The 27,391-nt window shown below is 44.9% G+C and overlaps 1 protein-coding gene across 1 annotated transcript; it reads left to right on the top strand.

Annotated features, from left to right (window-relative positions):
• On the top strand, positions 1 to 27,110 carry ipo8 (importin 8). The gene is made up of 25 exons (XM_070928786.1): positions 1 to 179; positions 1,845 to 1,926; positions 2,449 to 2,605; positions 2,969 to 3,127; positions 3,546 to 3,702; positions 4,850 to 4,939; positions 6,333 to 6,427; positions 6,513 to 6,597; positions 7,312 to 7,446; positions 8,280 to 8,379; positions 8,874 to 8,950; positions 10,434 to 10,550; positions 10,710 to 10,799; positions 12,586 to 12,751; positions 13,105 to 13,265; positions 13,487 to 13,612; positions 13,711 to 13,777; positions 16,307 to 16,432; positions 17,739 to 17,836; positions 17,955 to 18,050; positions 20,571 to 20,791; positions 22,928 to 23,133; positions 24,374 to 24,604; positions 25,462 to 25,591; positions 26,259 to 27,110. Coding segments are annotated over exons 1-25 (3,057 nt in total). The 5' UTR covers positions 1 to 95; the 3' UTR covers positions 26,260 to 27,110.
• Positions 27,111 to 27,391: the final 281 nt, after the last annotated feature.

Raw genomic sequence — 27,391 nt, 5'->3', positions numbered from 1 at the left:
GCCTGGCTGAATATAACGTTAAAAGCAGAAACGCAAGCTAACGCTACATGTGTGTGACACTGAAAACACAGAAGGAACCGTGGAATTGAACACAGATGGATCCCAACCGGATAATCCAGGCTCTGAAGGGGACCATCGACCCTAATCTGAGGATAGCGGCGGAGAATGAACTCAATCAGGTGGGTGAGCTAAAGTAGTTGGCTGTTTTTGTTTGTCTTCTTTTTTTTTTCATCGGAGGGGGAGGCATCATGGACCGTTTTGGGCCAGACATGGTGCCGGTGTTTGTGGAAGGAGGGAGGGGGGGGGGGGGTGGCATGTCGTGTTTCGGTGATCTTGTTAGCTCGGCTTCGGCCTGGTGATTCGTCAAGCCCTGGTTTGGGAGTTTAATATCAGGCCCGAGATCAGCAGTTTGACTAACCCCCCCCCCCCCCCCCCCCCCCCCCCAAAACACTGACTCAGGCGGCTGCGTCGAAGACAATAGGAGTCAGATTTGACAGCCATCACGGACCGTCAGGAGCTGTGGTAACGTAACGTGACGTAACGTAACGTCCCCAAACTTTCTCACGTCAACAGTGTATTCACAGAAACGCTGCGTTTGAAAGCATGTACGCCGCCAATACAACAGAGGATCAGAATAGGCTAAATAAAAAAAAAAAGACTAAATAACTGATGATAACCGATTTTTGTCAGAAATCTACTGTTCCAGATGTTTTCCTACATGATGGTCTAAAACAGTGGTTCCCAACCTGGGGGTCGCCAAAGGGTGTATGAATTTTTATATCTATAAACTATAATATACATGCATTTAATTAATTTCTGTGGAGAAGGCAACTACATTTAAGGGTTACTTTAGAAGTTTATGTCTTTTATTTATTTGTTTATTACAAAGCCAGACTGCTTGGACTATTAAAACGTATGTATGATTGTGAAATTAAAAAGAAAATCATAATGCGGACATAGAATTGTGTTCCTAAAAATGTGAGGAAAAAGTCGTCTGAAATAGCTATTCAGAATTTTATGTAAGTTGCGGGTTTTACACACACTTCCTGCAGGTGTTGCGTTCACTATTTGGGTTCATCATACAGTTAATTGTTCTATGCTGTTACATGGGGGGTCGTCACCGTATAATGGTAAAATAGGCTCCCTTAAGAAAAAGGTTGGGAACCACTTGTCCTGAAAGCAGTTTACTAAGAGGAACATCCCACGTTCCATCAGGAATTAAGTTGGTAGCGTAGAAAATATTTGGATCAGTTGTATTTATTCATTTATATATTTCTTGGCCTGAAAATATATAAAAATTTATAGGCACCAAATAAAAAGAAACTGGTGTCTATCTTTAAGGAAACACCAAGTGTACCTTTTTTTACATTATAAAATGTTTGTAAGCTTGAGACAGTGTGGCAGTGATTCAAACCTGCTTGAAGATTTTTTTTCAAATGTCTTTTTTTTTCTAAATGGACACCCTTACAAATATAAAACAGACAAACCTTATCTTCCAGCATATCTACCTAATGAGGGTTTTTTTTTATGTATTGTCTCAAGGTGCTGCAGGTGGGGAAAGAGAATACTTAAATGATTTTTCTTTTAAAAAAAAAAAAAAAATGAAACAGTGTCTTCATCCTCTCTCTCTCTCTCATCTCTTTTCTGGTCTCTAGCAGGTGATCTGATTTGACAGATTCATAAAAATAAAAAAAAGATACGTTACGTGATGGGTAGTGTGACTAGTGTTACATGATGTCACTATGTGGGCCCTCAGCACGTGTTTTTTTTGTCTCGATAACAGATGATCAGAGACGTTATTTGTGTCATGTTTGCGCCACTGAGTCTGCTCTGCGTCTTTTCAGTCCTACAAGATCATCAACTTCGCCCCGACCCTGCTCCAGATCATTGTGTCGGAGCAGGTGGAGTTTCCTGTTCGCCAGGCAGGTAGGACACAGATTATTTTTTATTACTATATCAGTCTCTGTAGTGGGATATCTTATAATAACTAAATTCAGCACATTTACAGCGTCATGTGCTGTCACCTCCATTAAAGGAAATGCCTGGTGTTATTCTCTATTTCTTGTTAATGTTAACAAAAGTTACTCAAACAGGAGGAAATGGTGCAGTTATTGGGGACTATTTTCAGTTGCGGATTAATACACATTTGGCGCTCTAGTGAGTTTTTGGGGCAGCAGGTGTGTGTGTGTGTGTGTGTGTCTGTGTGTGTGTGTGTGTGTGTGTGTGTGTGTGTGTGTGTGTGTGTGTGTGTGTGTGGTTGAGTCAAAATAAACTACAGAGTGTGTGTTCGTGGTAATGAAGGAACATGTCAGCCAGGGCTCATTGATGTGTTTTTAATAGCTTTCTATGCCGCAAAGGAAGAAGATACATCAGGCTGTGATACGTTCACTGTTGGCTTTTAGACTTTTCAAGACATTTGCTTGTGTGTGTGTGTGTGTGTGTGTGTAGCGGCCATCTACTTGAAGAACATGGTGAGCCAGTACTGGCAGGACAGGGAGCCGTCTCTGGGTGAGGTCGTCTTTCCCTTCAACATCCACGAGAACGACCGGCAGCAGATCAGAGACCACATAGTGGAGGGCATCATCCGCTGTCCAGAGTCCATACGGTACGTAGACTGAAAACACACACATAACACACACACACACACACACACACCACCCTGTCATTCAGGACGAATCTGTTTCCATTTCTAATAACTGCAGCTCCTTTTTTACTGCCCCTGTTTCGACAAAGTATGATGCTTTGGCTTTTTGTAATGCGTCAGCCTGTTTATCTCTTTAGCCGAGCATCATTAAAACCTGTAAACTGCCTCCCAGCTTTAAAAATCTAAATTGAGCACCTTACTTAGATTTGAACTTAGATGCAAACTTGGGATCCTGAATGACATGCAGACACCGAATGAATAACCATGGTAACTGGCTGATACAATAACACATGTTTTGTTTTTTTTCTTTTGCACCGTCTGCAGCGCCCAGCTGACGATGTGTCTGCGAGCCATCATCAAGCACGACTTCCCCGGCCGCTGGACCGCTGTAGTGGACAAGATCGGCATGTACCTGCAGTCTCAGAACAGCGGCAGCTGGTACGGCAGCCTGCTGGCTCTCTACCAGCTGGTCAAAACATACGAGTGAGTGACTTGTTCGTGTTCCTCTGTTCCACCTCACCACTCTGAACGTCCCTCCCGGGGAGCTATAAGCCCTCGCATCACAACCGCACATTATCTTAGTCCCATTGTGAGTCTATGGCATAAGCCATCTGTTGCCAAACAGGACCCAGGTCTAAAGTAGACTGTAGTTTCAGATTAAAGCGTAACATGTTTTGCCAAAATAACCAAAGCACTAAAGGAACAGTTTGGTAGCTACTGTTGGTAGGTGTGCTGTTGAATCCTATCTTAAAGGAGGATCAGGAAGGAAGCACTGAAGCGTATTTCCTTCCAGTAGCTCTTTATGTAACTATCTCTAAGATACTTCTATGTCATTTCATTCTGTGTGTGTGTGTGTGTGTGTGTGTGTGTGTGTGTGTGTGTGTGTGTGCGCGCACCTCAGGTACAGGAAGGCAGACGAGAGGGAGCCGTTACTGGCAGCCATGCAGATCTTCCTGCCGAGGATTCAGCAGCTAATCAGCCAGCTGCTGGCCGACGCAACCATCTTCTCTGTCCTCATCCAGAAACAGATCCTCAAGATCTTCCATGCTCTCGTACAGGTGTGTGTGTGTGTGTGTGTGTGTGTGTGTGTGTGTGTGTGTGTGAGCACATGATGAAAGCCAGGAACAGTGACTGCAGGATCCAGTAATGTTGGAGCAGAAGTGGAGGCAGAAACCTCCAAATAGGAGGAGAGAGAGAGAGAGAGGGAGCGAGAGAGACCACTGCTTTAAACAGAATGTCCAATGCCAAACTGACTCGCTACTGTTGTTGACATAACAGTTTAGAGTCAATTTAAGTATAAGTGTATAAGTAAGAAAATCTGCCTCACATTCCTCCTGCATGTTTTTGTTTTACTATATGTTTCTTCATAATATCTTTATGAAGAAGTAGATCTCAGGTCTAAATAAGCAACCTAAGTCACTTATTGTGTAAAAGTCAATTGCTCGGTCGACTTTCTTAAGATAACTAATAAGTGAAACGGTAACACTGTGAATGAGCCAATTTTAAGATGCTGAGGAGATTGTTAAAAGTGGGTTCCATGTCCTTGTTTGATTATACAGCAGGTCTGGGTGCTGTATAAATACTGTGAAAGGATCAAAAAAAAGCTCAGTCCACGGAGAAATGAAACACAGCCAGTATTAAGAAACTGCGCCTTTTAAAACAAATCATCAGTACTTACTGTAAGCTTGTGATGTCACAACTATACAGTTGCCGACCTCAGCAGGTCGTCTGATCCAGGCACAGCACCACCCACCAAGTACAGGGACGAGCTCATCCACCCGCTCAGTCTGTCTTAAGTTATCGGAGCACTCTGCTCAGGATCTACTCTTCAAGTGTTAGGAGGTTGTTCAGTTTGTCTCAAACGGCTTGTTTCAGACAGAGTGGGGGAACTGAGGGGCTGCAGAAAGGGCCAGGAAAAGAGAAAAAGGACTTTTTTCAACTGTGAGTCATGCAAAGCTACTCTAGTGGAGTCCCAGAATAAAAACATAGAGCTGAAACGAGCATGACATGGGACCCTTAAAAAGTCCATCAGTAATGTAGCCTGCGAGAGAACAGAAAGTACTTTAGTTTCTTGATATCATCAATTTTACATATAGACCGTCCTCTTTATAATGTTATTATATAATATCAGGGCATTGATGTTCTTCCTGTAAAGGTCTTTGTGTGTGTCATGACGACAGCATTAACCTCGTTGCTGTCCTGCAGTACTCGCTGCCTCTCCAGCTGATCAGCAACACAGTGATGACTCAGTGGATGGAGATCCTCCGAGCCATAATGGACCGAGACGTCCCCGCTGTAAGACACACGCACACACACACACACACACACACACGTCAGTGAATTACAGTGACTTCTTACTGTTAAGAACAAACCTTTAACAAACCAGTAGAAAGGAATATTGTTTTTGGGATTGCAGAGGTTACATCAGGGGATTAGGGGATGTTTCCCTGTTCTTGAATCTGCAATCTACTAACAATTTTTATAGCGCATCCTGTCTGAACTGGCATCAAAAGACGTTACGATTACCTACAGCAGTGTTTTGCTGCCACCTTGACAAAAAAAAAAAAATACATAGCTCAGTCTGTCATTATAAAGAGAAATGTTATTATGACATATTTTCTTGCTATTGCTACATACCAAACGATTCCGTTTTTTACAACATATCACTTCATCTTGTTGTATCACAAAACATCTTCGTTATGTCATTAAAACAAACTCGGACGAGGGGAAAACGTGGGCGATGTGGACAACGAGAAGCTAAAAGCGTCTCTTTGTCCGTGTTGGAAATGAATGAATGACCTCACGTCTTGGAGGGGATTTAACATTAATTTTATGTTAAAGAATATATAATACATGTCCCGTCACGACATAGACATGTGGCCGGGTTTTTTTTTTGTTTTCTTTTATGGATTATGTCTGTATGTATGTTTTTGTTTGTGCGCCTATGGATTTGTGTGTGGATTTGGTATCAGTGATCAATGACCAGGCCACGTTACCGGTCAGTGCAGTGTTGGTATAACGGGCCGCAGATGTTAAAGTGTCTGACAAGAATGGAGGATCTACCCCCCCTCCATGTTAGTGGATGGGACATGGGCCACATTAAAAAAATCAAAGTACACGTCATTTTAGGTCTCATCAAGCTGATGTTTATTCAAGTGTTCATTTTTCTGATCAGTTTGGTTTTAATTAGTTATTTGATGCTATAAAAACGGGGTGAGACGTCACGATTGACAGCTGAGTTTGACTGCGGTGTTCTTGCGATTGGGTCGGGCGGGTGTATGGGTGGGACCTTGACCTCGTGGCTCTGCCCTCCGATCACCACTGCGCAGACTCTGGCTCTAAATGGCGTCACCAGAGCAAGACGCCAGCGGCCGTATTCCGGGGGAGTTTGGCTTCATCTTTGTACGGTGGGGAGGAAGTGGTGACGCGTTGGCCATCTTTATATACCGTCGATGGCCAGATACAGTAACTGACAGTAGGGATGATGGTGCTCTTAAATGTGCATTTAGTTCATGAGGCTTTATGCCTATGTTTCTATCTATGTAGCGAACTGAATAACCTAAAATGTTACTTTGGTAATTCATTCAACTTTGGTACTTTGGTAAATTTGGATTTTTTTTGTTCTTTTGCTGGATTCACAAGCTCTAAAACTGAACATAAAGTGTGTGTGTGTGTGTGTGTGTGTTAGGAGACACTGGAAGTTGATGAGGATGACCGTCCTGAGTTGGCGTGGTGGAAGTGTAAGAAGTGGGCTTTACGCATCATCACCAGACTGTTTGAACGGTAAGTCACGCTGCCAGACTAGCGGATTCGCGGCTAGCGTGGCGACGTCACCAGCCGGCTCACGCACCTCTGCTCTGAATCACAGGTATGGGAGCCCTGGCAATGTGACGAAGGAGTACTTCGAGTTTGCAGACTTTTTCCTGAAGACATATGCAATGGGCATACAGCAGGTAAGCATGAGTCACCGACACTCGAAGATGCTGGTTTAGATCAGGGATCGGCAAACTTACGCATACGACACCACATCGTGATGCAGGTGGATTTATGGTCGCCCAAAATTACGTCATCGTTACCTCTACGGCCCTTCCACGAGAGACCACAGGGACAGCCATGTGATCCTGAACTCATGGAGCGAGACCGCCACCACATTTAACAGATAAAAAAAAAAAAAGGATACATTCTTCCTCAGCAACAACAAGCTCTAGTGCAGAGCGCAGCCATGTTGGTTCATGACGATCCTCCACGGGCGTTTTGGAGAGTACGGCCAACAGATCACCCGTTAAGCATGAACGCCTCTGTGAGCGTCTGGAGTTTTTGGAGGTACACGGTACTCGGCTGTATCGGACTCGTCTTTGTTTTTCCCCATGCTCAGTTTCAAAAAGGACACCTCCCCTTGCACGATTCTGTTTGTTACTGGTCACGACACCTGCGCTGTTGTGCGGCAGCGCGAGGACCTCTCAGCACGAATTGTGCGCTGCTATTGTTTTTTTGTAAATGCAGATGCAACATGTAATTAATCTGCTATTTTAAACTGTTTTATTACCAACCTCATGTAGGGGGGGGGCTCTTCATGGGCCACTGAAAATGGATTCGCGTGTCCATGTTGGTAGACCGGTTTTGAGTTTCACTGTTGTCCCGGCGTCGGCTGTGTTTGTATTGTCCAGGTCCTGCTGAAGGTGGTGGACCAGCACCGGCAGAAGCAGTACATTACTCCCCGCGTCCTGCAGCAGTGCCTCAACTACCTCAACCAGGGCCTGTCGCACTCACTGACCTGGAAGCAGATGAAGCCACACATGCAGGTAGGGCAGGCATGGCGGGTAATGACAATTTCAGTTCTTGATGGATAACTATATCGAGAAGATCATTTTGCATCTGAGTATCTGGGAACCTGTTCAGACCAGACCTAATGGGATTAAGGTTGGGCGAGGTTCTAATTCCTTCTGGCTCAGGTTCTGTCAGTTCCCTCTCATCAGGTCTCAGGGTGTATCGACTGTTAGGGCGTTTCCAACCGCAGGAAACCCAAGAACTCGGGGCCTCAACCTGCGTTTGGACCCCAAAGAACCAGGGACTAGATTTAGTTGCATCAGAGTCACAGCCACAGTGAACACAAAGAAGAAGGAACGCCGGCCCATGTGTGTGTGTGAAAACTGCGCCACGAAACATGTCTTTTCATGTGGTGGAAATGCAGACGGGATTGTGCAAAGGGGGGACTTTTAGTTCCCTGTTTAGCTCTCGAGTGGAGTTCCTCTAGTTCCTGGAACTGTTCTAAAACCTGACAAGCTGACAAGTTTTGAAGGAGTTCATATGGCACACTTAAAAATTACGTTTACCTTCACTCTTTTTCATGAAAACTCTTCTTGTTGATTAAGATTATTTTGTGATTATTTTCATTATCTATTGATCTGTTGATTTTTTTTTTGTGTTTTCGCTTTGCTGCCCTGTCGTTCCGTCGGACTGTTTGTTTGTTTTTCCCCGCGCCGTCCAGAAGGTGTTACCCGTCCACCGTCTGCCCGAGTCCATGCGAATGCAGCGTCACGTCGTTGTGTGTTGCGCTGCTCTCGTTGTCGCTGATTGTCATTTGGAGCCGCCACAGTTTTCCTCCTGAGCTTATTTCGACCTTCGTCCCTCACAGGCCATATGCCAGGAGGTCATCTTCCCCCTCATGTGTTACAAAGACGAGGATGAGAAGCTATGGCAGGAAGACCCCTATGAGTACATCCGCATGAAGTTCAGTGAGTACCCCCCAACGCTCCCGTGTGTGATATTATACCCTTTATACACACCTTTCCTGACTGTTTTCAGCTGTCTCGATATAATAAAGGCAACCCCCCCCTCCAAAAAAAGGTTTGCAACCTTTGAAATGCCTCACTGAGCATGTTTGTGGTTTTGACAGTTAAAAAAAACATTTTTCAAATCCGATTTTGTATTTGTTTGGTGTGTTTTTGAGGTCCAACATGCTGGTACAGTATGCCAAAGTGGTAAAAGTTGTCAGGTCATATAGGTGATGTTGTGCTGGAAAAAAAAAAAGACACCAAACATTATTATTTTATTATATAACTTAAGTTGGAGTACAGGAAAGACTCACAGAAAGTGAATGGGCTTTTGTTTACTAAATGCCTTTCAGCTGCATCATTGCCGATGTATTTGGCGGTGGGGAAAGGATGTTGTTTGACCCCGTGTTGTTTTGTCCCGAGTTTTGTCAGTGTGGGCTTTGTCTCTGTTGCAGACCTCTATGATGACCACGCCCTGCCAGCCACCGCTGCCCAGAGCCTCCTGTGTAAAGCTGCCCGCAAGAGGAAGGAGGTGAGGAGGAGTATATACTTTTACACCACTACATTGGGTTTATGATTTGACCTTTTTACCACAGTGCTTTTTACGCCAATCTTCTTTACTTTTAATGCTTATTCCTCTATATTATATTAAAAGCTGCTCTAATCAGTATTTTTTTCTATTAGCAAATGATCCGATTCCTAAGTGTAATGTGAAAGGTGGAACTCTGCAGTTCTCCTCAGGTCCATGGAGCTTTTTAGCCTCTTTTTTTTTTTAGCTCATTGTTTTGGCACTCTCTTTGGCCTGCAAAACGACCCTCTCACCAGCTTCTGTTTCCAGCGCGCAGCATGCAGCTGTGTTTTGCAGGAGAAGCTCTGATAAACCCACTGTACGCTCTCTGCCGAGCTTTACACAGGAGGCGAACAGCAGGCGAAATTAGTTTAGAGTAGAGCATAATAGAGCATTTAGTGGCTAAAAAAGCCAGATAATTCCCTCAGTAGACAGTGGAGACTAAAACGGGGCTAAAAGAGAGTGAATATTGGACTAGTCTTGGACTCCAACCTGACTCCAGTTGAGAGTTTGGTGACTTTGGACTTGAATTGACAAAATCACAATCAGGACAATCAGCCAATCGCGTTGCGCCAGTGGGAGGGAAGGCTGTGTTTAGGCAGTGCGGACCGACGGGCACTCCAGGTCGTCGTGTTCAGGTAGAAAGAATATGCTAAAAAAAAACAAGTGGATGTCGACGTGCAAAACCTTGCCGACTTCGTCCGGTGTTTGAGGCGACGCGCAGAGCTGTACGTCAAAAGTCTTTGCGTCCAGGATTGGATCGCCTAAATGCTTTTGTCTTTAAAAAAAAAAAAATTAATAATCAGCAACCAATCTGAAATGTCTAATGTTAGCTGTCTGTGAATGAAGCGTGGCCAACAGTAATGTTAGCCTAAAGCTGCCACATTTAGGACTTGAAACTTGACTCTGGACTTCATAGCCAAGACCTGAGACTTACTTAAAAACACCTCTGTTCTAAGGCGATGATGTGTCGGATGTTTTGTTTTCAGCTTGTTCCATTCAGCCACAAAGACTCAAGTAATAATAATAATAATGATAATAACAATAATAGCTCGCATTTGTATAGCACCTTTTAGGCAATGTAAAATGTCCTTGGGTCCCCTGAAAGGCGCTTGGTTCCTGGACAGGGTATAGGGGTGGAGGAGGTCTGACAGGTACTGGTGCAGGGGGAAGGGTGTGGAGGGATTTGTAGGTGAGAAGGAGGATTTTCTATGAGATGTCGGGACCTGATCGGTAGCCAGTGGAGGCAGATGAGGGTTGGGGGGTGATGTGCTGCCAGGGCTTGGTGCGGGTAAGAACTCTGGCAGCTTGAGTTTTGCACATTGCACAATGGAGCCTGTCCAGGGCTTTGGTGGGTTCCCCCGGACAGGAGTCCGCTTCAACAAGCTTCGAGTTCTGCCTCAACCTTTTTCTACATGTCACCTTTTTTGTGCGCTCCTCTTGGCAGGTCCTTCCTCAGATGATGGAGTTCTGCCACCAGATACTGATGGACCCCTCTGCTGACCCCCGCAGGAAGGACGGGGCACTGCACTGCATCGGAGCCCTGGCTGAGCTCTTACTGAAGGTGCCCACATCCACATATACACCAGTGTGTGTGTGTGTGTGTGTGTGTGCGTGTTACTTGGAAAACACTCGGAAAAGAGCCTTTTAAAGTTATAGTCATCATCTGACTGCCTCTCATGTGTTTTTCATCATCTGTGTGCGCACATGTCTCGTCCCACAGAAGCGGATGTACAGGGAACAGATGGAGCTGATGCTGCAAAACTACGTCTTCCCTCTACTCAACTCCCCTATGGGTTACCTGCGAGCCAGGGTGAGCGAACCCTCCCATCTCATCCCATCCCTCCCCTGGGCTTAAACCCAGATAGCGTACATGCATACATCCCAAGAACTGACTTGAGTGTGGTTCCTCTGCTGGTGCTGTGGTGGAGGGCAGTGTAACTGTGGGCACTGGTGTTTATTTCCTCACACTGGCCATTGAATGCGTTTGATGCAGAAAAGTCCTGACCTGACCCTGAACCCGCCCCCCCCCCCCCACACACACACACACACAGTAAGCGACAAGTGACAAAAATGGAAATATCAGTTTTTAGTTTTGCCGTTATGACGCAGTTTACTGTTGAGATATTTGAGCTTTTGAGGTTTAATAACTGTGACTAATCATCATATATCTCTTTGTACTCTGTTTTTTTTTTTTTTGCATTTCAAGAATAAAGTCGACATTATGGTTACGGCATCAGAAAGTAATTTAAAGCTCAGTGGGCTTCGTGCAAATGATATGAAAGGCAGCCAGAATCTCTGATGATGCGGTGGTGTCCCACTCATACCGTATGACAAACCCCCCGTTTGGGGGACTGAAAACCAGAGACTAACTGTTTGAAAACACGCAAAAACAGAGGACACGTCACACTGTTTCCACATGTGTAGAATAGCAGCAGCTAAAACATGCACATGGAGTCGACCTATACCTATACCCAACCTATCAACCTATAAGTAGGCCTATGTGACTGAAAGCAACCTATTCCATTATGTTTACGCAAAGGCTAGTATTGACTTATTCTCTCTACTTTAATCTTGAATTGTTCTTTTTAGTCTTGACATTTCGACTTTATACAAAAAAAAAAAAAGCCTTATGCCTGGCCCTAATATCTTTGTAATTGTTATTGACTAATTGCATTTTATTTTGCTGAGTGAGATATAAAGAAGTGCTATTCGGTTCATCATTCATTTAAACAAATTCGACATATCGACACTGCAAAGTGCTGCAATTACTTTATACTTTTGTTGTGTTGTTTTAAAATCTCCTTTTCAGGATTGGATCGTTTTGTTACTGAAATCGAGTTCTTCAACTTAAACTGAAATCTCATTTGTTCTCGCAGTTGACACTGCTTTAAGTGCTTAAACCCCCCCCCCCCCTTACAACGTCTCACACAGTGTTTTTATGTCTTTCTTTCTTGTTTTTCCCAGATTTTTTTTTGTTTGCCATTTTGCCTTTTTATTTGACAGTCAGTGAGCATAAAGACAGGTATCATGGAGGGGGGGTGGGGGGCGTTCGACGTGTAACAAGTTAGACTTGACTTGAGCTAGTGCTGTGTTGTTTGCAGCAGGTGGCGCCACACTGCTGCTGAAGAAATGACATTCTTAATCGTGGCATGGCCAATAGATACATGGTCCTAATGTCCACATTTACATTCCAGTAAGGGGTGCCCTCAAGTGCCACCATGAGCCCTTGGTGCACAGCTTGCCGAAGGCTGCCTCTACTGTATGTGTGTGTGGGGGGGGGGAGTGTACACGTGGAGCATTTTGTTTTTATTTTGTGCTGTTTTTGTTGCTAAAATACATTTTCTTATTGCTTTAACTCTTCCACCGGCTCTCCTCCCCCTACAGTCCTGCTGGGTGGTCCATTCAGTCAATGTGAGTCAGTGTTTCAATCTCTCCAGCACCACAGATGTATCGTAAACCGCACTGACACACCCGGGGGGGGGGGGGGGGGGGGGTCGCAGACGGCAGCAGTGGACACTGTGAGAAAAAAAAAAAAACACCATGGATGGACTTTTTTTGACTTTGAATCTGTGCTTTCCTCTGCTGTGTTTCGGCAGTCGTGCTGGGTGCTCCACTGCTTCAGCCCGCTGCGCTTCCACGATGAGCTGGTGCTGCGGAACGCCGTGGAGTTGGTCAAACAAGATCTGATCGATGACAAAGAGATGCCCGTCAAGGTGGAAGCCGCCATCGCTCTGCAGACGCTGGTCAGCAACCAGGAGCAAGGTCCGTGGGGGGAATGAGGGTGTTTTTGCAGTGATTTTTGAAGTTGATACCAAATATCAAAACCTTTCCAATTGGCTGATACTGCTGTGGGATTCTGCCGTGAAAAAAACTTGTGAAAGGATGATGCAAGCTACTGGATGAATATGAGGGCTAATGCAAAAAAAGTGCAAATATGACAATGAAATGCGTACACGCTTAAAGGAGTAGCCTTTGCGAAACACACTTGAGGCGACTGATGTTAATCTCATGCACTTCTCAGTGCGGCCTTGATATTGTATTATAATATAAAATTCAATTTACTGTAATAAGAGGATTTTACGTGTGTGTGTGTGTGTGTGTGTGTGTGTGTGTAGCCAAGCTGTACATCAGGCCGTACATTCGGCCGGTCATGCAGGAGCTGCTGCACGTGGTGAAAGAGACGGAGAACGACGACCTGACCAACGTCATCCAGAAGATGATCTGCGAGTACAACCAGGAGGTGGCCGCCATCGCTGTGGACATGACGCAGAACCTGGTGGGAACGCAACACACACACACACACATTTCGTATGATTTCGTGTGTGACAGATAGCCTTCAGTAGGCTCACTGAAACTTGCCAGATGCTCTGTGTTTCTATCTCGTGATCTCGACGTCTCTTGTCTGTTACTGCAGAGGATGTAATGTACTGTTGTTCTGAAGTGTGTGTAACCCCTGAGAGTGTGTGTGTGTGTGTGTGTGTGTGTGTGTGTTGGTAGGCGGAGATCTTCACCAGGGTCCTTCAGAGTGAGGAGTATGAGGAGAACGAGGACAAGACTGTCATGGCCCTGGGCATCCTCAGCACCATCGACACCATCCTCACCGTTATGGAGGACCACAAGGAGGTATCAGACACACACACACAGAAAATACTTGAACTCGCTGTCACAGTATTGCAACGTGATATTTGACACCGTATCTTTTTTTTCATTCTCCCTCTCAGATCACTCAGCAGCTGGAGGGGATCTGTTTGCAGGTGATCGGCCTGGTCTTGCAGAAGCCCATCATAGGTATGGCAGGTGTGTGCGCGCGGGCGGTACAGTGTGTTTACGCGAACACACTCACTTACACACACACACACACACACACACACACACACACACACACACACACACACACACCCGCCTACTCTCATTCAGCTTCTACGGTGACATTTGCAAAACGTTTGAGTTTTGCACACTGCCACCATTTGTAGAGCCAGATGATCCCATGTCTGGCAGTGGGGGGGAAGAGTCTCAGGGGGAAGCTACTGAGTGCAAAGCTGTGGTCATGTGACAGAAGGCTACTTTTTAAAACTCTACAGTTAATCAACCAGCTGCATTTCTCTGCATTTGTATTTAGCATTTAGTATTCTCTCAATCAAAACTATAACCAAAGGCGTAGTTTGATGATGCCGCGAGGTAGCGCGGGATCATGGGAGTTGTTGTCCTCATTGTTAAACAACCACCATCGCTGGTGAAAAATCTATCTGACGTGACGCAGAAGTCATGTCCACGTGCAAGGGAATGTATTGAAAGTTTTATTCACGTTACGTTTAGTCACGTTATGTCATTTCATTTGAATGGAAAGGACGCAAGTAACGTCGGCTAACATAACTTGCTAACTTACCATTAGATGAGTCGACTAGCCGTAGCATGGGTCGACTAGCCATACCATGGACCTCGCTGATTACTGTACAAAAACACAGAACTTTTATAACTTTATTCACTGATTTTTGGTGAAACTGGATCATATTTCATGGAGAAATTGTTTTCTGGTGTTCCCTCTGGTGTCCTCCGGCCTGCTCTGCCTCAACTCTCTGTGAGCTTCCTGATGGAGAGATAGCTTTAAAGTAATGGCTAACAGCTGCTAACTGTTGCTGCCGTTAACCAGTTAGCCGTGCAGCTAGCGGTCCCATTAGCTTAGCCGACTCTGCCCGGGCCGGGAGCTCAGAGCACCAGTGGAGTTTTGGTGTTTTAGTACCGCTAGCACAGCTGCACGGAGAACTGAGCTAACTAGGAAAAGGCAGCCAGAGTTAGCAGCTGTTAGAGATCACTTTAGCGACAAGTAAAAGCCATCTGTCCATCAAGAAACCAACCAACTAACTTTCCCTCACAACCAAAAGTTCGACAGAATGTTACAGAATTTTCCCTCAAATTCTTGTTCTTGTCGAGCAAAAGACAGTAAATCGTCATTTTGAATGATATCTGGCACTGCCAGTGTTTGTTTTCTGGAAATAAACATGCTAGCAAATGTATGTGCTGGTCTCCTTGAGAGGGGCATTAGTGAGCTAACTTGCTGTTATTTTGTTATTATTTCATTTTGGTTAAAAAGCAGGTTTTTGGGTCAGTAGTTAAGGTTACGGTTAGGGTAAGTCTCCGGGAAGTGAATGTAAGTCTGTGTAATGTCCCCAAGGTTAGGTTTTATTGTCTTGGTTGTCTTGGTAGCGCTTGACGGAGCCAAAAGGATTCTAAATTAGATTGCTCTGTTGCCTGTCACTCTTAAGTGCAGCTTGCCGCTGTTCTGAGTTTTGCTCACTGTTATTTCTTTGTTTACTTGGGTGTTGTGGCTTATTGTGCAGGACGCAAATATACAAACAAAGCAACACTGCAGTGACGTACCAAAAACGTATTTACAGGACTAAGTGTGTTTGTAATACCAGGTTCAACGTGTGTGTGTGGATGTATATTAAAGCGTGTGTGTGTGTATGGCCCTGGTAATTGGAGCACTTTCGCCTTGCAGAGGATTGGATCCTTCCCCACTCAGTTTAATGAATGGATTAACTGATAACCCCCTGCTGCCAGAATGGAAAGCTGTGTTCATGCAGAGGCAGATAACGCAGCAGGTGATGGTCATAATGACCAAAATGAAAGATAAAGACAATTTTTCTCTGGGAAATCTATACCACACTCACATGCAGACACACAGCTGTGCTCTTTACCCCTTTACTTTATTGTACGAATCCCCAAGGTAGGGGAGGAGGAGCTGAACACACCAGCGCATTCCTCATAATCACACTGAAGATCTTCCTCAGTGGTGTTACAGCTTCTTTACAACTGCTACCGTCCACCGTTTGTGTCAGCAAACAGGGGAAACAAACAGCTCAGCTCTGCAGTGTGGAGACACGTCTGGCAATGAAAGACGTTTTCTATCTGTACATGGCAGCAAATGTTTTTTTTTTTTTATCCTGGTTCCTCTCTTTAATGTCAGAATACAAAATACAACTTGAGATGAACATAAAGTACAACTGCCTTTTGACTTGTCCACATGCGGTCATCATGTACTTATTTCTCTTGATGGAAAATGTTTTGCTCAAATCATCACTGTCGCTGACTGCCGCTTCCGTTGTGTGTACCTTCCGTGCACCCGTCGTCCCGTTGTGTCGCTTCTTTCTCTTGACAAAGATAACCCCTGGTCCTGGTACTATGTCATGTTTCTTATTTCAAAAGAATTGAAACTCGGAACACCTATTGCACTTGCCCCACCTACAGGATGCGCTGTGGATGTGTGTGCGTGCTTGCTTGAGATTCATTAACAGTCCTTTCCCCCGTCCTCTGCAGAGTTCTACGAGGAGATCCTGTCGCTGGCGTTTGGCCTCACCTGTCAGACCATCTCCCCCCAGATGTGGCAGCTCCTGGGCGTCCTGTATGAGGTCTTCCAGCACGACTGCTTCGACTACTTCACAGGTGTGTCTCGCGTGAATGCGCTCACATGCTCACTCGCTCACTCGTTAACACTTTCAAGTATTCCAGGAGACACTCTGTTGATTTCTGTAATTTCCCCCCCGGGGGGAACCAATAACATATTTCTGATTCTGATTCTGGTACACAAAGTCTGCTGCAGTGTCAATGTAAACCACCAGAGATTCTCCTTGTCTGACTCGCTCACGATAAACAATAACAAAATACCACCAATGCACAAAAAATGAAAGATTATACCACCTCTCAACTCTTTCAAGGGTGATGTGTCTCATCCATCTCCCTTCAAATGATCTTCGCACTGAATAACACCATATTTCTTAACATCATAGTAAACATAACAATAGTAGACAGTCATAATTAATGCTAATATGAGCGATGGGGGTTCTCTCACATGAGGGCTTGTTGTCAAGACTACTGCTCTGCGCTCTTACTACAATAGCGGGCGTTAAACCTCCCATTAGCTGCTAACTAGCCACCACTACTACCACTACTAACTTATGCAGTTAATACAGTTGCTAACAAACACTTACAGAACAAAACACAGTGCCACAGAAGTGCAAACACATTACTGGCGCAGGACACCTAAATAACATCACCAGCTTATCTGCAAAATGCAAAAATATCACTTTGGGTTCACACACATCGCTACACAGCATTTTACACAGAGATTCTCCTTATCTGACTCCCATATACTGCTTGCTTAGTGACACTGACACCTACTGGCGATTCACTGGTGCTACTGCATAACAATGACACTGGCGATGAATAACATTGTACCTTTAAATTCTAACTATAATAAACACTTCTTCCCATAAACACAAATACACACGTAGGAAACCTTTATAAAACTCTCTCAACTTACATTACACCCGACAATGTAAGTTGCACCACCATGGGTGTCGTACGGGAGGTAGAGCAGGGTAGAGCAGGTTGGGGGTCCAATCCCTGGCTCCCCCCGTCACGTCGAAGTGTCCTGGAGCAAGACACTGAACCCCAAGTTGCTCCCGATGGAGGCCAGCACCTTGCATGGTGGTCGCCATCGGTGTGTGAATGGGTGAATGAGACCTGAACTGTAAAGCGCTTTGGGAACCGTTAAGGTTGAAAAGCACTATATAAGTAAAGTTATTATATTATTATATTATTATAAGTTATTCTGTCTAATAACCCACACATAGCCTATTGTGCCACAACTGCAGTGTGCCTATAAGATAAATATTGCTGTTTGCGTGTTGATTCACCAATCTAGAAAAAATGGTGATCATGTTAATGTTGGTCTGTGTTTGATTTACAGATATGATGCCTCTTTTGCACAACTATGTTACCGTGGATACAGACATGCTTCTGTCCAACCCAAAGCACTTAGAAGTCATCTACAGCATGTGCAAAAAGGTCAGGCTGTAAATGTCTTCACCTGCTGCTCACAGTTACATAAAATGTGAACAGGGATCCTGTTTTCTCAGTGTTGCTGCTGAGTCTTGACTGGTCAACTCTTTTTGACCTGCTGTAGGTGCTGACCATAGATGCAGGTGAGGACGCAGAGTGTCACGCTGCCAAACTGTTGGAGGTCATCATCCTGCAGTGCAGAGGCAGAGGCATCGACCAGGTCAGAAACAGCCCCACACAGTACAGACCTTCATTTCTATGTAATCAGTCACCATCTGACCACCATCAATCCATCACACATTTAACTCAGTGGTTCCTAACCTTTTTTTGTCTGACGTACACCAACCGTCCTGTCAGATGAACTCTGAAGCACTCCTTCATTGACATGAGCAGTCATGTTCCAAATGTATTTATTTGAGCTAATTTTAAACTGGATGCTTTTGAACATTGCTAATTAAATAATGGCACCCCCTGGCAACTGCAGAAGTACCCCCGGTTGGAAATCACTGATTTTACACGTACACAAACCAGAATGATATTACCTAAGAAATGACTAGGACTAATGACTAAGAAAAGAATTTGAAGTTGCATATATTTGGAAGGCATATTTGTTATTATGTTTCACCACCTGGCTTCATCAGGTTCACTTATGATGTCAATGGGGAGCTCGTTCCATTGTTGTGGAGCCAGGACCGCAAACAGGCGTGCTTTTGTCGAGCAGTAGGTGGGTCCTCGTAGTGAGGGAGCAGCAAGCCAATTGGCAGTAGCAGAGCGCAGTGGACGGGCTGGGGTGTATGGTTCAGGGTTCGTAGTCTCAGGAAGACTCTTAGGAAGAAAGGTTAGGACCTGGAGGAGCGGGATGTTCCGGATGATGTCGGCAACGAAGGACAGCTGGTCAGCAGTGTCACACCCAGGTTCCTTGCAGTCTGAGACGAGGACACCACAGAGTCCGTCTGGTCTAGGTTGAGCTTCAGGTGGTGTGAAGACATCCACTGAGAGATATCAGACAGATTTGTTGCCCAAAGTTCCAGCTGGACAACCATGGAGGAGAGGGAGGCTGCTCTAGCCTCTGTGTCAGAAAGGAGGGCAGTCTCAGTTGAGTGGCCGGCCTTGAAAGCAGACTGTTGGGGGTCAAGAAGGTTGTTCTGGTGAAGATATGCAGAGAGTTGAGTGAAGACAGCACGCTCAAGTGTTTAAGAAGAAGAAGAGAGGTCAGGTTTGTAATTCTTTACATCAAAAGGGTTGAGAGTGGGTTTCTTTAAAAGAGGGTTCTCTCAGCTTTTAGAGTGTTTGGAAAATGACCAGTCGTCTAAGAGGTATTGATGAAGTGGGTGAGGAAAGGAAGGAGGTCAGGAGCAGTAGACTGAAGAAGGTGAGAGGGGATAGGGTCAAGAGGGCAGATTGTTGGGGGATGGGAGGTAACCAGGGTTCGTACCTCGTTGGGAAAGAGCGGTGAAAAGGAGGTTAGAATAGGAGATGAAGAGGTGGATGAAGGACAGGTGGTGTCAGCAGGTGGGTTGCTTGGTAGAAGGAGTTTTGAGAGTTGGAGAAGGATGATTGAATTTTAGATTGAAAGAAAGAGCTTTTAGCTGCAGATGAGGAGGATAGAAGAGACTGATAGGCAAGGAGGTCCTCAGAGTGCTTGGATTTCTACCATTTTCTTTCAACTGCCCACAGGGCGGTTTGGTCAGCACCAAGTCAGACCACTACTGAACCGAGGGGTCGGGCAAGCCTGCTGAGAGCTGCGAGGACAGAAAGAGTCCAGAGAAGAGGACAGAGTAGAGGAGAGAGAAGGTTGTGCTGGACAGGGACTGAATGTGTAGAAGAGAGAGGTTTGAGAGTTTGAGACGGGGAGGGAGGAGGAGATGACGAACTGATCAGAGACATGAAGAGGAGTTACAGAGAGATCAGTGGTAAAGCAGTTCCTGGTGAATATAAGGTCAAGTTGTTACCAGCTTTGTGGGTAGGGGGGGAGGGTGAGAGTGAGAAACAAGAAGTAAAAGTAATAAGTCAGACGTTAACTTGTCTGTCTGGATGTTGAAGTCACTGAGAAGTACAAGCAGGGTGGCCATCTTCAGGGATGTTTGAGAGTAAGATGTTTTAATTCCTCCAAGAATTCCCCGAGAAGACCTGGTGGGCGATGGAGCACACCAATTTCACTGCATGAGTAACAGGCAAAGCGTAAGATTTGAAAGAAGGAGAGAAGAAGTCTTAAAGCGGATGCAGTTAGAATAATATTACAGCAAGACCAGCACTCGCACCACTACTTTATTTTATTCACCAATATTTCAAGGAGAAGCGTGCAAAAAACTTTATACTCTACTTTATATTCTAGTTGACCTGCACCTAATCCTGATCTTATTCTCCTGGTGAAAACAATGCCATTCATATATTGGTGGTACCATAATAGCCAGATGCAGGTCTTGGTACTTTAGTATTCAGTATTATTTCATGTATTCTTAACTGGTTTGAAAATGAAAGATGGTAAACACACAGGCAAATCCTTTACACTTGGCTAAAGTTACAGTGACTAGAATCCGATTCTGAAATCTCTTACTTGGTTTTGTGACGTTACATGAAGTTGGAGGTCTCTGTGACTGTTGCTTACCAGCTGCTTGTAACGGAACAGCGTGAACCTAAAACAAAATGCAAAGTAAAAGTTCTCACTACGGTTTGACCCACCAATAGTTGGACTGTAAGAGTAACGGCAACCTGATCTCTCTGTGTTTCCTACCTGCAGTGCATCCCTCTGTTTGTGGAGGCAGTTCTGGAGCGTTTGATGCGGGGGGTGAAGTCCAGCGAGCTGAGGACCATGTGCCTGCAGGTGGCCATCGCTGCTCTGTACTACAACCCGGCCCTGCTCATCCACACTCTGGACAACATGCACTTCCAACACAGCCCACAGCCCATCACTGCCCACTTCATCAACCAGTGGATGAACGACACAGAGTTCTTCCTGGGGTGAGGGGGAAGCTTCGGTTGTTTTTTTAATTAGTTCGGGTAGACTGATTTTGCCCAGTCTGACTAGAAAGTGATGCGACAAAATGAATTTGCGTGTCGACATGAAATAGCTGCTGCTGAAAGCTTGGTGACAGAGTGACTACTTGTGCTCTCAGTCACTAACCAGACTGTTCGTTAAACACTTGATTCAAAAGAGACATATTTTATAATTGGTAGGTCATAATTGGATGGTGCGACACTACTAATAGCTTCCTTCATTTTGGAATCTATGGTTCTCTGTTCCTTCAAAGGTCAACAATGTCAGGACAGTTTGCAATTGGTCAGTGGCACAAATTTGCATGTCAGAGTTCACCAGAGTTGAACTCTTCGAGAAAGCTCCCTGCTTTGAATGGTGCCTAAAAGGTAGTTCCTGCTATTTTGGTAGCAAACAGTTGCCTTTTGACACAGAGCAACACCAAGCCCAGTCCTCACCCTCCTTCTTTATTTGGGTCTCCACCAACGCCTCACCAAAAATATCTGGCTCTTTAGCTGTTGAACAGAGTAGAGCATAGGGAAAAGGTCAACTCTCCGCTTTGCAACCCCCCCCCCCCCCTTTGCTGACTCTGCTACTTGGCTGGTTGAGATTTTCAAATGTAAACATTGAGGGGGAAGTGGAGGGGATAAACACCTGCTGCAATTCCAACCACACAGACAAACAAGACCATACCTGCGTCCTTCTCCGCATCCATCTCAACATCGGAGGAAACCCAGAGGGAAGCGTGGAGGGATTAAACACCGGCTGCGATCCTGGCCACACGGACCTGCTCTTCCCCAGCATCCTGCTAGCCAATGTACAGGCGCGGGATACTGAACTGGACGACCTCCGTACCCGCATCAGTCTCCCACGGCATATCAGGAAATGTAATGTCCTTGGCTTCGCCAAAACTTGGCTTATTCCTGGAGTACCGGACAGTGCCATTCAATCAGGTGACTCTTTTTCTGTATACCTATCTGAGAGAACGGAGGACTCCGGCATTGTTACTGGAGACTTAAATAAGGCTAACCTTAAGAAGGTCATGCCTGACTTCCATCAACATATTGACGGCGCCACAAGGCGACTAAACACTGCGACACGCCGTTCAAAATGGCTACAGAGCAGAATCACTGCCCGCAAAGTATGTGAACAAACTACGACGCGAGAGGTCAGGAAATGTCAGGTCAATCGGAAGCCGCCCTACAGTCTGCACTACATGACATAGTCTGGAGCACGTTACAGATGACATCAATGGATTCACTGAGTCTGTGGTGGATTTAATTTGTAAAACAAAACTTGTACCCAAAACTACAGTTAAATCATTCCACACCCAGAAACCGTGGATTACCGGAACCATCTGAGATGCCATAAACACACGCACTGCATCCTTGAACTTAGAGCTGCAGTCTGGCAACAAGGACAATTGTAAAACGGGAGCCTACAATGTCAGAAGAGCAGTAAAAGAAGCAAAAAAGGGATTACGGGAAGAAAGTGGAACTACAATTTCCAGGAGGGTAATCCCAGAGACATGTGGCAAGGTCTAACCAGAAGTTGTCTTTTTTTACATTTCTGTTTGTGTACAGGTCGAACAAAGCTTTAGAGGTGTTGGTATGTGTATTTGTAATTGTTGGACAGAACCACGCTCTCTGTTTCCCCCCTGCTTTATGCTAAGCTAGGCGAACCATGTCCTGACTCCAGCTCTGTACTTTAAACACGGACATGAGTGGTATCAATCTTCTTACCTAACTGTCAGAAAGAAGGCAAATTAGCGCATTCCCCCAAAATTATTATATAAGTGCTTGTACTGTAATATAAAGGCAATATTCATGTGCTTAATACAACTAAATACACATCAAAACCTTTTTTACTGTTATTTTTAAGTCGCCAATTCATTATTTCCAGTTATTCATTAGCTGTTTTAATTTGGAAACAGACATTTTTTTTGTCAGATTTGTGTCTTCATTTTGGTTGTTAAATTAAATAATACAAATGTGTCTCTTTTAATGCCTGTAAATACCTTGCAACTAAACAGTAAAGTTTTTGTGGATTCTTTAAAGAGTCTTTTAGGACTTTATCCGTTCAGTTGCCCTCCTTCTCAGTCTTCCCTCTGATCCACTCCGCAGGCTCCACGACCGCAAGATGTGCATCATTGGCCTGAGCGTGGTCATGGAGCTGCCCGGCCGGCCAGCGGTGCTGGAGGGAGTCGCCGCCCAGATCGTCCCCTCCATCCTGCTCCTGTTTCTGGGCCTCAAACACCTCTACGCCTCCCGCCTCATCAACAAACCAGACCTGCTGGCCCGCACAGGGGCACAGGATGAAGACCAGAATGGTGAGAAAAGATCAGGACGAGGGCGATTTTTAAGGAAAGTAAAAAAGATGAATGGAAGAAAGTGGCGAGACGGAGTGTAGGACGGAGGTGGAGGAACTAACGTAGAATCAATAATGTAAAATAAGGGCAGGAGGGAAAGAAATTGGCAATAGTAACGAGATTCTTCATTTTTGCCAACATCGGATCTTCCACTGCTCAAATCTTGATTCAGCCCTGAGCGCAAATTAGCCGCACCACATTTACTTTCTCACCCCCCCACTGGCTCTACTTTGCTTAAGTCAAGCGTAAAGGAATTAGATTCCGAAACCTTGTCTACTGCTTGTGGGGCAGACTGATAAATTAACTTAGCGCTACGGTGACGGCTAAGGGTTTCTCCTGCGGCCTGGTATTAAAAATGCATTGATTTCACCGCATTAAATGGCTCAGAATGGTGTATTCGTGTTCAGAACAAAATGTTCCAAACCATAACAAGCTTCAGCGTAGCCACTGTTGTCAGTAGGGCTGAACAATCAATCGAAATATTATCGAAATCTCAATAGTGCAATATCCAAATCGCAGGAGCTGCAATTTTTGTGATAAAGGGTAAAAAATGTGTCACAACGCATCATTGTAGACGAAGCGTTGTGGTGCTACAGAGGTGCTTGTTTCGTGCAGACCCCCAGCAAAAATCACGTCATCATCATTTTTATCATTTTGTCAGTGAAAAAATCGCAATATTTGTCAGAATAATCGCAAAAATAATTTGCCCCCCCCCCCCCATATTGTTCAGCCCCAGTCATCAGCACTTGTTTTAACTCCTTTAAATTCACATTGAGAAAAGTTACCGTAGATCTGTAAAATCTGAAGCACTAAAAAAAACAAAAAAACAATCTTTTTTTGTTTTTGCACTAAGCCATCAATTATAAGACCGCCATCTGAAAAATCAAAAGATAACAAGGACCACAAAGACTGACCTGACAGCAGTCAAGTTCGGTAGCTAGCCTAGCTTCGCTGCCAGTAAGGTACCTAGCGTTTGAGTCCAGCATACTGATGTCAAATTTTGATTTATGTCTTTCCCCTCTTTATTTGAATAGGTTTTTCTCTTGGGAATCTGTAAGCAGATAAATATCTGTATCCTGTGCACCCGTGTGCTCGTCCAGGAGCTTCCTTCTCCTTCAAAAACGGCCAAAGAGAATTGGCATTCTGAAGAAGCCTTTGGTCCTAATGGCTTTATTTTTTATTTTTTTCACCGTATGGACAGAGGAGATTCCCAGCGACGAGGACGAGGTGAACGAGAACCGCAACTCCATGCAGCAGCAGTCCAGCATGCCGACGGGCCAGGGGGGCCAGGGGGGCGAGGATGACGACGAAGACGACGATGACTACTGGGACGACGACGGCTTCGAGGGAACGCCCCTGGAGGAGTACAGCACGCCTCTGGACTACGACAACGGGGAGGACGAGTATCGGTTCTTCACCTCCGCCCTCCTCCGTAAGTCATCACGCAAATGTCAATGTCCCATGTCCTTTCGTTCCTTTTCCCAGCTATCTTTTAAGGCTGGTTTGCTTTTGAAGCATGACATCCACCTTATTCTTTGATCGGATATTTCCTGATCTAAATCGGGAAACTTCGCCGATTTTCCCCATTTCTCCACACCCCGAACACAAACACAGAGACGAGAGGGGTCAACTAAAGTAATAATTAATAATAAAAAATTAAGGTTAGGTCATACAGACCTGTTGAAAGAGACAGATGTGCGCGACCACACAGCTCATGGAGGCAATTAAGATACTTGGAAAAATCGCATAAAGCATAAGATGCACTTAGTTTTAGATTCAGTGGGAATTAACACTTTTTTGAGGATATCATTTGCTCTGATGTCCATCGCGAAGAAACGTCCATAAATCTGCATAGAAGTCACGGCAAGTTATAAGAAGCTGCCTTTTTTTTTTTTTTCTGAGAATCATCATGTCAGCGGGGCTCAAGTTATAGCCCACAGCTAACTCACCGAATCCATGGCAGCATTTGCTTCCTGTATACGTCCTCCAAAGTATTATGGGACCCGTAGTTCCCATCAATATTTTATTATAATAAGGCTCAGAGTACCCTTTTTCACTCGACCTGGACCTTATGCTAACACTGGCACAGTTGTCTCACAGCAATTCCTCACATTTAAGAGGCTGGAACCAGAGGATGTTTGGCATTTTTGCTCTTGAGTCTTCTTTCTGTCAACTAATCAGTTAATTTACTCATCCTTGCATATCGCGACTGTAGCTGCGTGAAAACACCACTCACATTGTAACCTTTCTCTTTGGCCCTCTGTGTGTGTATGTGTGTGTGTGTGTTAGGGGTCCAGAACACCGATGCAGCCTGGTACCAGTGTTTAACAGCTGCGCTCAGCGATGACCAGAAGAAACAGCTGCAGGAGATCTACAGCATCTCACAGCAGAGGAGGAGCACTGCCACCAAGGGACAGTGGTGAGAGGCAACACCACCACTGCAGAATACAGAGAGGGAGATACAGGGACACAGACAGAGGAGGGGGGTGGATGCTGGATACATTCATTTAGAGATGTTTCATGATTGGAACATTGGCCTGAAGGTTGTTTTTTTTTTGTCACAGTTTTCATAGTATTAAGTGGAGATTTCCAACTTTTTTCTGACCAATAGCCGACCCTTGTTAACCGATCATTAACCGCTAACCGACAAGATTAAAATGTGCTACTTGGAATGGACGAGTGTCTGTGACCCATTTAAAAAAAAAAAAGAAAAAGACCAATAGGGTTATTATAAATGTTTGTGTTTTTTTTTTTCATAAGATATGGAGCAAGAGAGCCGAGCCTTGCTTGCTGTTTCCCCCCCTGCTTCCAGTCTTTATTCCATGCTAGGCTAGCCACTCCAGCTCTCTTAACACACAGACATGAGATCACTCTCTAGAGGCCACTCTTTTTCCTTAAAGTAAATCTTAAAACGCGTTGAATTAAAGCGTTAGAGGCAGTGTGCACTATAATGTATTTATATATATATTATAGTTGTACTGTACCCATGTAAATGTGGGAGACTAGAATGACCACCAGCAACAGAATGGCTAGAGAAGCCTTTAAAAACTTGTCCCAAGTTCAACTGAATCTCATTGTGTTTTCAGAGCGCTGGCGAGGCCGACGGACTGCAGAATCAGAGGACAGGTGAGGGGGGGGGGCGAAGGAGAGAGGAGCTGGTCCTGACCTGACCTGACCTGACCTGAAGTGGATTTGAGCCGAATCTGAATGATCTCAGTCCAGATCAGACCATATCAGACTTGATGGATCCCACCAAAACCAGGTCCCAGGGTGCCATCAGAACTGGATGGGAGTAGCAGGGGCTGGGGTTGGCATTATGTCAGTTTGGGACCCTGTGCACTGCAAAGAGCCCCTACTGGAACTATTCCTATCACCAGGACAGGACTGCTGTGATTGTGTGTGTGTGTGTGTGTGTGTGTGTGTGTGTGGACTCCAGAGAAAGGTCTGCATTATGAATATAACTGTCATTGACCAGCAAAATTCGTTTAATTCTTGTACAGTGCAGTCTTTTGGTCTGTGACTAAGTAACTGTGTTTGCGCGCGTCTCTTGAGAAACTGTAAGAAATAAAACCACAGCGGAGTGTGTGTTCGTACGCACCGTAAGCGCTCGTCTTTATCACTCTATAGTTGAACACTTTTTTTTTATCATCCCATGAAGCGAGGGGCGTAGGGAGGAGCAAGAAGAGCCCGATTTCTGTCAGGGTGCCTTGTATACAGACTGCGGATGGACGAGTAGGTCATGGTCAAAGACTTGTACCATCCCATTGTTAAGTCATATGAAATATGAAATGTCAAATGAGAGGGGGATCTCGGGAGGAGCAGGTTTTTTTTGTTTTTTTTTGTCTTACTAATTTAAGAAAATCATAAAAGTTCATGTAACATTTTTCTGAGTTGTTCTTGTTATTCCATCCTACCTTTTACTAAACAGTGCTTTTGGTGTTTTAGCTTCTTATTGGCAAATCAGCTTCTGAGCATGTAATTTTTAGCACGTTAGCGTGCTGATGTTGGCGTTTAGCTCCGAGGAGAGCTACCTGTGTTGCCACAGATTCTTGTTTAATGAGCACTAAACACAAAGTACAGCTGAGGCTGATGGGATCGTCATTAGTTTTGCACATATTTTCATCATAAAGCCAACCAATTTCAAATTTTAACCTGATGGCGCAAGATGAAAAGTCAAGAGGATCACTGAAGTTGTTACAATTCATCCCGTGGGTAACAA

This window comes from Enoplosus armatus, chromosome 22 (assembly GCF_043641665.1).
Source record: "Enoplosus armatus isolate fEnoArm2 chromosome 22, fEnoArm2.hap1, whole genome shotgun sequence".
NCBI lineage: Eukaryota > Metazoa > Chordata > Actinopteri > Centrarchiformes > Enoplosidae > Enoplosus > Enoplosus armatus.
Note: the sequence above shows the minus strand (reverse complement) of the source record. Positions and strands in the feature narration are given on the sequence as shown.

Coding starts and splice junctions, on each gene's coding strand:
- ipo8 (XM_070928786.1), top strand. CDS start 96: ATGGATCCCAACCGGATAATCCAGGCTCTGAAGGGGACCATCGACCCT. Junction 1,927..2,448: donor GTTTCCTGTTCGCCAGGCAG/GTAGGACACAGA, acceptor GTGTGTGTGTAG/CGGCCATCTACTTGAAGAAC. Junction 17,837..17,954: donor TCTACAGCATGTGCAAAAAG/GTCAGGCTGTAA, acceptor GACCTGCTGTAG/GTGCTGACCATAGATGCAGG.